This window comes from Ahaetulla prasina, chromosome 9 (genome assembly GCF_028640845.1).
Source record: "Ahaetulla prasina isolate Xishuangbanna chromosome 9, ASM2864084v1, whole genome shotgun sequence".
In the NCBI taxonomy this organism is placed as follows: domain Eukaryota; kingdom Metazoa; phylum Chordata; class Lepidosauria; order Squamata; family Colubridae; genus Ahaetulla; species Ahaetulla prasina.
Genome location: NC_080547.1, coordinates 12,754,086 through 12,769,301, shown reverse-complemented (window position 1 = coordinate 12,769,301; position 15,216 = coordinate 12,754,086). Strand labels below are relative to the sequence as shown.

The 15,216-nt window shown below is 41.0% G+C and overlaps 1 protein-coding gene across 6 annotated transcripts in view; it reads right to left on the bottom strand.

The window, feature by feature from the left end:
- Nucleotides 1–15,216, bottom strand: part of ARHGEF12 (Rho guanine nucleotide exchange factor 12) — a 69,382-nt gene that overhangs the window by 21,686 nt on the left and 32,480 nt on the right. For all 6 annotated transcript variants that reach the window (XR_009156506.1, XM_058194780.1, XM_058194779.1 and 3 more), the window contains 17 exons: nt 14,532–14,630; nt 14,088–14,137; nt 12,611–12,668; nt 11,402–11,580; nt 10,883–10,960; nt 10,302–10,421; nt 9,645–9,776; nt 7,756–7,827; nt 5,909–6,001; nt 5,099–5,209; nt 4,581–4,679; nt 3,782–3,824; nt 3,141–3,246; nt 2,529–2,666; nt 1,903–1,935; nt 1,207–1,321; nt 81–183 (listed from right to left, as the gene is read on the bottom strand). Coding sequence is in view for 5 of the 6 variants with exons in the window: in XM_058194780.1 (XP_058050763.1) it covers nt 81–183; nt 1,207–1,321; nt 1,903–1,935; nt 2,529–2,666; nt 3,141–3,246; nt 3,782–3,824; nt 4,581–4,679; nt 5,099–5,209; nt 5,909–6,001; nt 7,756–7,827; nt 9,645–9,776; nt 10,302–10,421; nt 10,883–10,960; nt 11,402–11,580; nt 12,611–12,668; nt 14,088–14,137; nt 14,532–14,630 (1,629 nt within the window). In the remaining variant the exon portion in view is untranslated. The remainder of the gene's footprint in view (nt 1–80; nt 184–1,206; nt 1,322–1,902; nt 1,936–2,528; nt 2,667–3,140; nt 3,247–3,781; nt 3,825–4,580; nt 4,680–5,098; nt 5,210–5,908; nt 6,002–7,755; nt 7,828–9,644; nt 9,777–10,301; nt 10,422–10,882; nt 10,961–11,401; nt 11,581–12,610; nt 12,669–14,087; nt 14,138–14,531; nt 14,631–15,216) is intronic.

The window sequence follows — 15,216 nt, the reverse complement described above, 5'->3', positions numbered from 1 at the left end:
CATCCACTGTAGTCTAGCTTCAGGACACTATGATCAAATTAACTAGGAGAACAAAATACGCCTATCTTCAGCTGACATACTTGCATAACTGTCATGGCGGCTCGGCCTCCTTGGAGGTCCCAGGATATTTGAGAAGACTCTCCTCTTCTTTTCATCCCCTTCCTTATCTTTCTTCATACTTTGCTGCAGTTGAAAAAGAACCAAAGAAATAATTGTGGTCAAAACTGTCTTCTCGTGAAATCATTTAAAACATGGGCGTCCAGCTTTTTGGCTTGCCTAGGCCACACTGAGTGAAAAGGAATTGTCTTGGGCCACATGTAAAAAAAATAATAATTAATGTGTATTATTATCATCGCTAAGAATCATATAACAACGTTAAAGGTTTACGATCCTGTCGGTCACATCGCTAGCTGTCCAAACGGCATGCAGCCTTTGGCCCTGGGTTGGACATAGTTCGATTTAAAAGGAAAGTTTTAGTTATTTCGCAATTCAGATTTACCCAATGATCTTACACCTTCAAGATGGAAACAAACGGTTGTGTGAAGACTAACAAGAGACCAACGCAAGTAGATGCATGGTCTCTTAGAAAGTTTAGTGCAGAGGTCTCCATCTTTGGCAGCTTTGCTGGCTGAGGAACTCTGATAGTTGAAGTCCACAAGTCTTAAAGTTGCCAAGGATGGAGACCCCTGGTTTAGTGCTCAAAGCAGAAAACTGCACAGTTCCAATGAAAGGGAACAATTCACTGAAATTCCCTCAGCTGACCCTATTAAAAGGGAGCTGCTTTACAATGTTGTATAGATGTCCTTAATTAAGTTTCAAAACGGGCACTTTTCACTCTTTTGCGACTGCTCGTAAGGAATTCAGTTTCTGGTACAAGACCTAATGCACTTTCAGTCCACGCAATGAAGATGTACATAAGGCTTAATTCTGATTCTCTACCAATGTGGCTAATTAAAGTGGCTGTACATAGGATTCACTCTGTCGTCCAACATCAGATTCAGAAACTCTTATTCTCTACTAGATAAAATTTTCCTTCTATTGAAGGAAAAAGGCTTTTGCAGAAGGCGCAAAGTGTCCGAGACACACGGTGCTACTTAACACCACCGTTGTGCTTTGCTAACAGCAAGTTATTCAAATGGCTACATATCAATTTGCCAAACAGGCACCTGGGCAGAGATTCTGGTTTTTAAAAGGTATCCACCTTACCTTTATCTTTGGCAGGAATCCAATCCGTCCCCGTTTTTGGTCGAGGTTCCGGGGTTCTTTAACACGTACACCAAGGTGCTTCATGTAGGTGAGAACAACATACTGTATAGCTGAACTGTAGATGAGACCAAACAGAAGAACGGGAAAACAACGTCAAGTTACTTCAATGATGGGCTTCCCTCTTTTGCAATATATTTTTCTGACACTGACAGCAATTTATATTGTTACGACCCATAGGAAGATATGAAGAGCTGCCTACAAATGATTATTTCTATTATTAGTGAAATAATCAACACCGTTATTATCCTGAAATTGTTGATTTAAGTAGGAATTAATGATAATTGAAAGAAAATGTGATCCAAAAAGTATTGAACTACAACTTCATTGAATGCTAGCAATTATAATACTCGTAAGCCCAAACTGCAGGGAGGTATGTAGTTTTAAATTCAGTCACTGCCATTTCTCTTAAAGTTGGATGTGGGATAAAATGGCTGTGAAAGGTCCCTTGCCTGTTATTATATAGACCGAAGTCCTGTCGGATTATAATGTATTGGTGTAAAAGAGTGTTAAGAGAGAAGAATACACAGAAAGTAACTGTAATTTGCCTAAACAGCCAACAGAGGACTCCACCAGTTCAGCACATATAATAAACCAGAATGGAAAAATTTAGTGTGATTATAACCAGGGTTTAATTACCTCTTATCCTCTTCTATAGGCTGAGATGACATCCTGCAGAAGAAAGAGGCAGAAATTAATTTAAAAAATGACAGTTTCAATGTTCAATATTCACTTTCATTTAGACTGGCAAAGACTGGCTTGTCCTTCAACCCAAACTGTTATACTAATATAGTGATATGGCCAGGGGGTTAAATGATAAATGGAACAGCTATCAGAGGTAGAGTGCATATAAATTCTACATTTTGTTGTTGAAAGTTGTCAGCAAGAAGTCTCAGGTCGTGACAAAAAGGAACCAAGATTGGATAATCTAAGGTATATCTTGCACGTGAATGCAACTACCAGCGCTTAGGTGTAATTAACAGTCATACCTCTAATCCTAGGGTTTGTCAAGCCCTCTTTTCCTCTGCAAAAGATAGGCTCTGCTTTATGACAATTCATCAGCAGAAATAATTAAATATTGCTGGGCCCCAGCTCCATTTTTAAGAGCCGGACTAACAGCTACAACAGAACGCAATGATCTGAGGGCAGCATCTACCTATTATCAATTTCATCTCTGAGGAAAGATGCTGTAATTTCTTTCCTCACCAAGTTCCCTCCTCTGCACAGGACAGCTAGAAGGTTGTGTCTGCCTCAGGCATACTTACAGCACGTCTTCAATTTTAGTCAGGATTTGCTCTGCGCACGCTCTCTCCTTCTCTAAGGTCATCCGGTCCCGAACACGTTCTGCATCCAGCCTGGTCAGCTCTCCTTCTGCCAGCGTGAGACCCATGCTGCGTTTCTGTCTAAAGGCACAGAATAAAGAGCGAGAAACCCTTGTGGACACAAGAAGGGAAGCCAGGGGGGCTCACCTTCAAGTGGGCCACCGATGCAGCAGGCTTTTCTTAAATACGCCTTTGAGACCTCAATGAATCCAATCAGTTAAAAAGAACACATTATGCATTATGTGTAAAGAAGACAGGCAGTTCTCACTTAATAACTATTTGTTCAGTGACTGAAGTTAGGATGAACCAGTCCTCAAAGTAACAGCCACTGTAGTACCCCTATAGTCACATAATCTGAGTTTCGGTGCTTCAAAGCCTGACTACATTTAAGACTGCAGCATGTACTGACTTAGATTAATTTCCCAAAAAAAACAACAACCCAAATCCTCAATATGAAGATGGATACTTTGCAGGAAGTATTCCCTAAAACACTACAAATAAACAATAACTAAACTTCAAAGTTTGCACAAAATTCAACCAATAAACAACATGTACCTAAAATCTTCAAGGTGCTTTTGTACTTCGAGAAACACTTTTTCTTGCATAGCTTGAATACAGTGGCGGTGCAATTCTTCAGGAATTAATTCCAGCCTTCTCTTTTCTGCAGATAAAGGGGGAAATCCATTTTATTCAGAACCAAGTATTTAGCTGAGTTTTATTTTATTTATTTTTTCCCTTTACTTCTGCAGCACAGATTTTTTTTCTGTCTAAAGATTGGAAGCTTTATCTCCCCACTGGGGCTGATGTTACTCAAATACAGCACTGGTGCAGTGGTTAGAGTGCAGTACTGCAGGCTACTTCTGCTGATCACTGGCTGCCAGCTGTTTGGCAGTTCGAATCTCACCAGGCTCAAGGTTGACTCAGCCTTCCATCCTTCCGAGGTGGGTAAAATGAGGACCTGGATTGTTGGGGGCAAATATGCTGACTCTGACGCTTAGAAAGGGCTGTAAAAGCACTGTAAAGTGCTTTATAAGTCTTAAGGACTATTGCTAATACAATTTTTCCTGCCTCCCAAGTTACACCTGTTGATATCAAAAAATGCTTACATGGATACAAAATTTATCGGAATTTCTCAAAAAGCATTACATGTCCAAGTTCTAAAACAATCTTATCTAGATTATTTTCAATAATCTTACCTAAATCACTTGCAATTTCATCTGGAACTGGGACTTTTAGATTCTGCAGAAATGAAAGGTTAAAACGTAAGGAAAATTCTTCCTTTCTCTAATTCTGAGAATTAATATACTCCTACCTCCTGATATCCACTGAGTGTACATCATTCCAAGATTCATGTACATACATAGTAACACACCTAGAACCTTTTCCCATATAGGTAGTCCTTGACTTACGTCCATAATTGAGCCCAAAATTTCCACTGTCAGGCAAGGCAGTTCTTAAGTGAGTTGTCCCATTTAATGACCTTTTTTTGTCACAGTTGCTAAGCGAATCACTGAGGTTGTTTAGTGAATCATGTGGCCATTAAGCAAATCCTGCTTCCTTCACTTTTTGCCTCTTAGAAGACAGCTGGGAAGGTTAAAAATGGTGATCACATGACCCCAGGACAGTGCAACTGTCATTAAGTACATGCCAGTTGTTAAGCGTCCAGTTTTTGATCATGAGGCCATGGGGATGTTGCAATAGTCATAAGTGTGAAAACAGGTCATAAGTCACTTTTTCCAGTACCATGGTAACTTCAAACGGTCATTAAATGAGTTTGGTTAAAGTCAAGGATTACCTGTATCCCATTTCTCTGGATGTGAAAATAAAATGTAATCTACCTTCAAAACATGAGTGATTTGGTCCCCCCCAAAAAATGAGTTACAAAGCACTGCGGATGATCTAATTTCAAAGGCTCCAAGCCCATCAAAACAAGGAACAGAAGAGTAAAATAAGAATGTGCATTCTGTAGCTTTTCTGTATGTGTTTGGAACTTACTGCAGCTCGATCCAGAAAAAATTGATTAAATTCAGCAAACACTCGGCGAGTCTCTTTGGAATTTGTTTGTTTGTACAGGTCCGCAAACAGGTAACAGAGCTACATGAACAGAAAACGAGAATACAGTAAATGATAAAAACTGAGTGAAAACTTAATTCTACCTACAAATGTTTCTTTCGGGTATTAGAGAGAGTTTTCACAGGGATGAACTCTTCTCAAAGGGTTAGAAAATGACATTTTTCCCTTGGGCATTCACTTCTGTGACCAAGCTTTGCACAACATTTACAGTATCAGAATAAAACAGAGTTATCCCCCACTCAAATCGATATCAGCCTTCCTCAAACTGATACCCTCCACATCTGCTGAATTGCCTGACAGATTGTAGGGGCTGAGGTGTAATTGGAATTGGTTCAACACAGCTGGGAGGTGACAAATGGGGAAAGATATATTTAGGCTGAGTGGGAATTCAAACCCATCTGATCCGTAATACAGAAATGGGTTGTAAACTGGCATCTTACCAAAGAAGCCGGGTCAAACTGGGAAATAACGTGATGCAAAAAGACAGCCAGGTGAGCGGGTCGTGATTTCAGTAACTCAATATTCTGGAAACAGCTACATTGCCCGTTGATCTGTAGAGAAACATGGAGATTTTCAGAATGAGCACTCATATTTCTTCCATCATAAACTCAACATAAAACCTTCATCCTATTATTTTCATCCTAATATGCATCTTTGATATTTTTAAACTACAAACCTCTTTCCCTGAGACTCCCTTATGAATCTCCAGCGAACCAAAAGCATATATAATGAGAAAGGAGTTCTTATATGCTGCCGCCAAAATTCAAACCAGATAAGACAGTTTAGGTAGTAAACTAAGGTAAGGTACTTTTTATTTATAAATCTTATAATTACATACTTATACTTTGTAATCAGTGTAAAGTACTAAGATTACAAATGAGTACACAAAACTGCTTTCACAAATCCTTTAGAAAATTGAAGTTGTTACTGGAAACGTATCAGTATATCTTTCAACGAATGTCAACAGAACTTCCTTAAAATGAATCCTCTATCCTACCAGTGTCAAACTCGCTGCATCATGTTGCCGTCATGTAACGTTTCGTGACTTTTCCCATTCGCGGAGCTGGGGCGGGTGTGGCCTACGCGTGACGCATCTGGCCCGCAGGCCGCCATTTTGACACTATCCTTGCTCTATCCAAATTTTGGGGTGAGTGGTGGTGGCAATAGTGGTAGTAAGGTCAGATAAATTAAGCTGAAGAAAATAATCACACGACAGCTTTGCAGTGATGGTTGGCAGGCTAAGATCCTACCTGTTCTTGTTCACCATCGAAGTCATCATCTTCTGCTCCTATGATTGGAGGTGCCACACGAGAGGAAGGGCTTCCAAGGCTGGATGGAGAATCCTGGCATGGTCAGAGAAAAGAAATCAGTGTAGTTTCTATTTCAGTGTGTGTGAATATTACAAGGGCATTTTCCCCTGACAGCTCTATACACTAGAAAGGGAAAAAAAAGATATATTTTTTTTAGAAATCATAGGAATTTTTGTGTGTGTGTGTGGATATGCATTATACTTCTTGGTTCCAATACATTGTACATATTGTGAGCACCTATATAAAATAATCCGATCAAATAAAAATGAAGTCTTCTATATATACTGCTATTGTTCATTAAACCAAATGACGCAACCAGCTGCTGAAAGTAAAGATAGCTTTTGTTAAACAGCTGCACAGCCTGCCCTTAAACCAAATATTTGAGCCACTACAGAAGCTGGTACTTTCACTGAAGTACTGTTATATGGAGGAGTGTAGAGTGCAGAAAGGGGGGGAAAAAAGGCAGTGGAATTTGAGGGAGGGAGGAGGCAAAGAAAACACTGGGGGCCTACATCCTTTCCAGCTGGATTGCTCCCTCCCTACCGTGGAGCCATTAACCCAAACTGCCCTGTAAGGAAGAAAAAAAGTCAGATGTCAGGTCCCGTTTTAATGGAGCTGGCTGCTTTGTTGTGTTTGCAGTGTGTGATTCTTGCTGAATCTGTTATACGCTTATAAACATTGTCATCTGATTTTGAGGACTTTGGAAAACAGGATACACATCTGCTAAGTAAATTAAAAACTGGTATGTGGAACACCGCCATGCCAGTCCAGTAATAAACCCTCCCCAACAAAATGCAGAACCATGGGAAAAACAAACTTTCTTTGCTGAAGAAAAACGGGTGTTCTGCCACTAGATTTTGGCCAGACGTGGTGGACTTTTAGAAGGTGAAAAATTGAGCTAAAAGGCCTGTTCCATGAATGTTCTCAAGACAGAATTACATGCCGTGTTTCTATTACAACTGTTGCTTCTTGACATAATGCTGTGAGGTCAGTATCTGCATGTCTTTAAAGCCTCCAGGATTGCGGGTTCTCTTTCCTCAGAGGAAAGATACACAGTTGCTTCCGTAATGTCAAGGCAGAACTAGTTGAGCATGGCTACTGCCTTCACCTCTTCAGGTCAAGGGCACTCCAGAGAAAATAGATTAGAGCAGGGATTTCCAACCTTGGCAACTTTTAAGACTTGTGGACTTCAACTCCCAGAATTCCCCAGCCAGCTGTGCTGCCAAGGTTGGACACCCCTGAATTGGAGCCTGAAAAACTTTGTGCATTGTTTTAAAAATGCCTGCCTGCCTACCAAGTTAGGAACTCAGATCACAGATATAATGGAATAGTTGCTTGTCAAGTGTACATACAGACTAAGAGCATTATTCTATCTCTCACGTACACTTAAAATGAACAGACTGGGAGACCCTATGGAGGGTAAGAGGCAGACATCTCTCCCAGCTTTGTCACCAGGGACAGAAGTGCTAGAAACAGAACCTGAAAATGCCTGCAGATAAGCAAATGTCAAGGAGCCATTCTCCATAAATTGTAATGGGAAAGTTGCACTGCCAACTACAAAATATTAACAGAAGGAAGTATCCAATCAAGAAGAAACAAGCAATGTGGATTTCTAAAATCTCTGAGCAGTCTAAATTTATATTAAAAAAAACTAATTAAAAGTTGAGCATGTATCTACAAGGTCAAAAATCCAGTGGCACCTCAAGAAGAGAAAGAGGAAGAAAGGATACAAAGCTTGTCCGTGGCTAGTGCAGAATTTTTTATCTGAATTGTCATGGTACTCTTACTGTTTCATGAGTCTCAGTCTTCTCTGGGCTGTCATCCAGATAGCTGTGCTCTTTCAAGACACTGCGAGGACTCTGAGGAGGAGAAGTGAAAGAAAGCTCCACTCAGTGTTTACTATGTTAAAAAGCAGTAAAAGCAATAAAAGATCCTATCAAGTCTAGCAGCTACAATTTAAAGAGGATGTATGAGACTAGTAAAAAAAAAACACAACAGATTTGGGATACATATTGTTAGGTGCTTTCATTTAACTTTGCTTTTGCATGTTCCATTATATACATGCCAAATGTTGATAATTCTAATTTCAATGTCTTCTCTGACGGCTTTTAATTCTGTACGAGGCATTAAAATATAGCACATTCTAATAATATTCCAGTCCCTTTTGAAACATAATCTCAAATCAGCCTCAATAAGGGTCAATGTTTCTTTAAGGGAATAAAAATAACCAATTTCCAAAACCAGCTTACAAAATACCTGGAATTGTATTTTCTTTTGCCACAGTGGATTCAAGATCTGTAAGTCAGCGTCCCATTTGACGCTGTCAGTAAGTACCAGAATGCCGATTTTAATCTTCACCGTGGCAATAAACAGTTTTGGTTTACAAGAATAATTACCCCACAACAGAACCACTGCAATTCATTGGTGGGGCCAGTTGGAAGACCACACTAAGTTAACCAGCCAATTGTAATGACAGGAAGCACACACACAAAGAGAGCAGGAATTTAACCAATGTGAGCTTATGTCATGCTCATTCCACAGTTCATATTTTGGGGAGGTCATAAATTCTTGTGTCTCAAAGCTTCATAGAACTAACGTGGGATTTTACTTGTGCACAGAATCTGACTACCGCACTTTAGTCTTGTCAGTTATCTCCGACATTTGCAGGATCAGGTTAGCAGCTTTTGACCCTGAACCCAGGTCAAATGTTTGCCTCACTCCAGTCAGAAGGAATGTCCAAAGATAGGAAACTATGTTAGATTCGTTTATTCAGATCTTTTTAGGAGGATACAATTTTCTGACAGCTAAAATTTTCAAATATTAACCAGTGCGTTACAAAAATCCCTTGGTAAAGGAGGAATGGGGCAAAGCAAAACTCAATTTTCAATCCACCAAAAACGCTTTCTGACAAAGACTGTATAAATCCAGGTTTTTCTGAATTACTTTGAGCCCTGTTGACTACTAATAATTACATCTGGAGATACAAAGTTGCCAAATGTTTTTTTTTTAAATGTAGTAACTGAGAAGGAGGAGGAGGATGAGAATAAAATGTCACAAATATAGGGTTGCTGTTGCAAGGATAAACAGGAAATTCCAGCTCAATCAGGAAGCTGTTTTGCTACCTGTAAACATTTCTACTTTCTTACTATAAGGACAGAGAATATAACAAAATAAATTAAAATTACAGTATTCTGCATATACAGATAGTCCCCAGCCAGTCATTTAGCACTCGTCTCCCCCCATCCCAAAAAATAACCTACAACTGGTCTTCGCACTTAACAATTGTTTCAGTATTCCCATGTCATGTGATCAAAATTTGGATGCCTGGCAACCAGCATGTATTTACAATGACTAGAGCACACCAGGGTCATGTGACTGCCATTTGCGATCTTCCCAGCTGGCTTCTGACAAGCGAAGTCAATAGGGGAAGCCCGGATTCACTTAATGACTGCATGATTCCCCTAACTGCAATTATCTGCTTAGTAACCATGACAAAGCCGGTTGTAAAACTAGGTGTGACTCATTTAATAACAGCCTTGTTTAGCAATGGAAACTCTGGTCCCAATTGTCATGTTAAGTGGAGGATTACCTGTACTGGAATCTCCCTCCTCTTAGCTGAGGAGAGACACTGAGTTAATAAAACATCTGGGGTTTTTTTCCTCAGTTAAGAGCTCACCTCCGCTGTGTCATTCACCTGGGGGCCATCACCAAAATGACAATCTCCTTTGTTTGGCCCATCCCCCCTCTCAGCTTCCACCTCAGTGATCTGCAAAGATTCGGATATAGATTTGGAAGACAAAACGACATCCTGCAAACGGACAAAAAGAAGTCTAAGAAACAGCAGACATTAAAAAACATTTAAACAGCCTGCTGCAGGTGATCATGCAAGATATTTAGCAGGGCCACCTGCTTAGAGAACGATTTAATTATCTGTAAACAAGCCAGCAAAACAAATAACCACCCCTCAGCTTCTTCATAATTTAAGGGATGCACCAACAGATAAAAGCGGAGACATCCTTGCCTGCAGCTATAGCATAAACACCCCCAAACAGTCTCTCTTAGCAAAAGTGGCAAGTGTGTAATTTGTTATCGCAAGGCTTTAATTTCTGCATATAATGCTCTCCCTATCAAAACCAGTTTCTATGAGCTAAATTAGAAGTCAGTGCTGGCATTTGTCTGCTCGGCCTTTGATTTGCTATCCCTGGAGGACCAAAATGGGCTTGCGGGAATTGCTGCAAGGCGTGTGGATGGGAACAGCTCGCTCTCACCCGGCATTCCCAGCTAAGGCAGCCCAGATCCATCCGGACTGTAAAAGCCTTCCGGTTCCTGTTACCTGAGCAGAGCCTGTTGCTTTGGACAACTGCTCCTGCAATTGAGGAATATGCTTCTTGGCTTCCTGGATTTCTTTGAGCAGTCGGGGAGCCGGAGCGCGGCTGTAGTCTTCCTGCAGGAACTGAAAGGGTTCGAGGATAAGAGGAACCATTGTCGTCATGGTTCCCTGCTTCATGGTTTTGAAGACCAGGTTAGACCAGCTATTGGCCCAAGCAAGCAAGTCCTAGGAAAACCCTATTAGCTTTCATACAATGGCTGCCCCCCCGCCACCGCCTGTGAAATCAGAATTCAGCCTCCCAAGGAGTACTGCTGGGATGTTATCATCTAAGACTGGGATGGGAGAGGGGTTTCTAAATCGGACCGATTACAACTATGTTATTTAGGTCGTAGACTCCCCAATCTTGGCTTAAAGGGAACAGCCATTCTACCAATTTGTACAAGGAATTTCACAAAGTCATTCCATCTCCCAAGCTTTTCTGGTTTCTTACCAGGAGCACTGTCTATTTTGCAACCAGAACACATAATGTTACGTTAGGTTAAACGGCCACGCCTGACCTTTTTCATAAATTTCCTTTTTGGTACCTGAAGTCGTTCCTGTTCTTTCTGCAGCATCTTCCTCAAAATCTCTACTTTCTGGTTGTGAACAATGTTATTTTCCTCCTAAAAAAGAAAAGATGGCCAGTTGCCATTTACAAACACAGTCTGCCTAAACTTGAACAGATTTCCTACAACATATAAGTCTTAACAACCTTATTAAGCATAACAACAACAAATCTTAACTAAGTTTTAATCAGATTCTACTATTAATTCAATTTCATTCCCACATGGTCTTCTCTCTCCTACTGCAACAGAAAATCGTGAACATGAAAGGTTTATGGGCTGGATATATAAATATCCAGAGCAGCAGATCAGACCAATTGCAAATACCCACTCTAGTGCTGTCCTAGTTCCATCTTCCTCTCACACTTTCATATAAATTATTCTGCTGCGATACAGTCAACAGAGTGATGAGTTCCAGAGTGGGTCTCTTAAACACAAGGAAAGTAGGGCGAAGAATCTTTTCCAGCCATACAGTCCAATCAAAATCAATGAATATCTTACCCCCATCAGCACTGGACTGGTAATTCTCTCTGTGTTTCCATAGGATCCATGGGAGTGAGGTGAGGTCATGATGGGAGACATATGCCCAAAGGCAGCTGAGTCCACCTCAGAATCGGCCAGTGGAATCTGGGGCGACCCAGGTGGGCGCCCCTGCACAGTGAGCGCTACATAGGAACCCGCTGCAGACGGAAGAGGAAACACCATTATTTGAGAGACGAGGGACAAGGAAGGCTGAATCTAGACTTCCTATTTGTTTCAAAATAAAAGAATGGAGTTCACGGAAGCGCTACTATGGCTTGACATCAAGCGCAACATACAAAGGCCAGTTTTTCCCCCACAAGGAAGCAGAATTGTATAGGTATTTGAGAAAGGGCAAATAGTTGTTTTGCTTAAATAGATTAATTCAGTACAAACACTGAGATGTGTCAGTGAGCCAATCTGCCTGCCTGATCATGAACTCAAGTAGGTCAAATTTATTCAGCTTGTTTATTGTTGTGGTTAGTCGCGACCCCATGGACAACATTCCTCCAGGCCTTCCTGTCCTCTACCATCCTCTGGAGTCCATTTAAGCTCCTGCCAACTGCTTCAGTGACTCCATCCAGCCACCTCGTTCTCTGTTGTCCCCTTCTTCTTTTGCCCTCAATCTTTCCCAGCATTCGGCTCTCCTCCATTGAGTTCTCATTAGCTCGTTTATAGTCGTGGTATTGAACCAATACCCAGAGCTTCAATCGTGGGGGCAGAAAAGGGGTTGCTTTGAATCAATCTGTTGTTATTTAAACTTCATCTTCTTTAAAAGAAGCTGAGGAAGAAGGACACTAACACTTCTGGAAAGAAGTAGAATGGAGAAGACTGGAACAATGAATCAGAACAGCAAAGCCCTAATATGGACTCAATAAAGACGGGCAACTGGATCAATTGTGGACAATCAACACAACAAAAATAGGAAGTGGGATAATACAGTATGTAGTGGAAGTCAACTGTCAATCAAAATTCATTCACTAGGCTTGAAGGTTTCTTGAAAATGTTTTTCAAAACTACACTCTTTAGTTTTTCAAATATGGGATATTTCAATACTATTGTTAAATCAAATCCTTGGAAATATCATGACAGTTTGACTTTCATAATCTCTTGCTGAAATCTCTTTAAAGAATATACACAATGTAGTGTAGCGTAGCATAACATAAAGCAGCTTGAAAAGCAACTACTTACACTTTATCAGCTTAACCACCTCTAAATGGTTGGAATGTGTTACCAGAGTTCCATTCACCTACCAAAAGATAACAAAGGAGCTTATTTTGATTTTCAGCTTCTGTTAGATGACTGAACTCCTAATCTACAGAGCTAAACTGATTTAACGTCCACCATGCTCTTTATTAGGAAATCTGTTCCAATATCACGGTGAATGAAAGTACCGTCCATGATTCAGCCACCTCTTTTAAAAAACAAAATCGGCATACAGAGCATATATTTGTAAAACAACAGAAAAAGACTATTTTTTTAGTACTCTGCAGCTAAATTTTAGGAATTCTGAGGGCTAGCTAAGAAAAAAAATCAACTGCACAGGATACTTTTGGTACCCAAGGAAAAAAGGATTAGCCATCACTGCCCTAGGCCTTAAAACCTGAATGACATATACATGGAAGCAGGAATTCTGGCTTTGCTTCCATGTATATGTCATTCAGGTTTTAAGGCCTAGGGCAGTGATGGCTAATCCTTTTATCCTTGGGTACCAAAAGTGTGTGTGTGCGCGCTATTGTGCGCGCACACATGCCCACACCCATAATGCAATGCCCCTCCTGCATGCCACACCCCACTGCGCATGCGCATGTGATCCCCCCTCCCTCCCCCTTGTGCATGTGCGCATGACCACCCTCCTTTTGGCCTCACATCTCAAAACAATGCTTGGGGGGGGAACCTTGCTTCCCAAAACAGCTGGGGGGGGGGGAGAAAAACTTGCCTCCCAAAACAGTGCTGGGAGGGGAATCTCCGGAGATCTGGGGAAGCATAGGCAGCAGAAAGTGAGGAGAATGTGCACAACTCTCCCGCTTGCAGGGCAGACCCAAAAATCAGCTGGCCGGTGGGAAGCGTGCGTGCACGCGTAGTGGAGCTGAGCTGGGTGACGGCTCGCATGCGTGCAGAGCGTGCAGAGCGGGCTCCGCGTGCCACTACGCGGGCTATGCGTGCAGAGCGGGCTCCGCATGCCACTACGCGTGCCATAGGTTCGCCATCACGGGCCTAGGTCATGAAGTTGGAACCGAGTACCATTTATATCAGCCTACAAAGCAAATCTTTTTTAAAAAGCAGCTGGAAACAGGCACTTACTGCTCACCGTAAAGCACTAACTTAAGTTCAATGGACTTCAGATGCTCCATTACCTATGCTTAGACTGTCTCTTTTGTGTCTAATTCAAACCCCCATTTGGTATAGGCCTGGAGGGGAGGGGGTTGTTTGAAAAAATAATAATTTGCCACTTAATATTCAGCTTTAATGAGCACTCCTCACCGCACCTGTACATCAAAAGAAGGGTTTATTTGTATTGCTAATTCTAAATATAGACAGACAGCCTGCATTTCAAACTGTTCCCGAGAGGTTAGGTTTAGCAAAATATATACAGGGATGAAAACTACTGGAGCATTCCTAGTTCTCTCCTCCTTCAATTTATTCTTCCAGCACTTAATGATCCTACCTTAATGATTCGGTCACCAGTTTGAACCCCAGCCCGCATGGCTGCTCCATCTAGAGAGAAGAATCAGCTACTTAGAATTCAATACACTATTTCTAGCATTTCCAGTTATGCAAGGTACTGTAGAAAAAGAGTCTTGTTAGCAAAAAATTAGAAAGGGTGCGGTTGCATCTTTTCCAATTAGCATGTTTTACTAAAAGGCATAAGCTTTTGGGGGAACTTCAGCTCACAAAAACTCATCCCTTTTAATAAAACGTATTGGTTGGAATATGTTCCGCCAGATTCCTTCCTGTTGTGCAAGGGCCACACTGAATGAATAATGACTTAAGCATGTTTTTACAGCACACAGTACATTTATATTTCGTGAATTGCAGTTGCATACTGCAAGATTTGTGTGATAGAACTATAACAGGCACAGTTATAGTGATCCTTTATCAGCCTACTTACCTTCCTTGACAGATTGTACAAAGACTGGATTGTCACCACTGACTGTTAACCCAAATCCATTTTCATCCCGCTGAATAATAACGCATCGTTGAACTAGACCTGGAGAAGAAAAAATTTAAAAAATTACAACGAGACATCAGTGTAGGCATCAGAGAAAAATCATATGATGATGGAAGTTTCTCAAAGTCCACCAAATGGAAGAAAACCAAACATGAAAGATTTGGATAGAAGGGAGAAGATAGTAAGTCAATTGCCTTTCAAGTTCTGATTATATGAAATAGAGATAGCAAGGAAAAGTTTGCTTTGTACATTGATCATATTAATAAAGGAGAATATTTGTAGCCCAGGGTTGATATGAGGGGGTCCTTGGTGCTCTCAGAGCTTGGTTGTTACCTATGTTACCTAGTTTGGGTAATGAAACGTCTGCAAGAAAACAACCAAGCTCAGAGAGAACCAAGTCCCCCTCATTGATCATATTCTAAATATAAATCTTTTCAAAATTGTTCCTTAAATCCATAGTTTGGCACAGTGGTTAAAATTCAATATTGCAGATAAACTCTACCCACTGCCAGGAGTTCAGTCCAGGCTGGCTCAAAGTTGACTCAGCCTTCCATCCTTCCGAGGTCGATAAAATGAGGATGCAGATTGTTGGGGGCAATAGGCTGATATTTATAAAGTGCTCAGA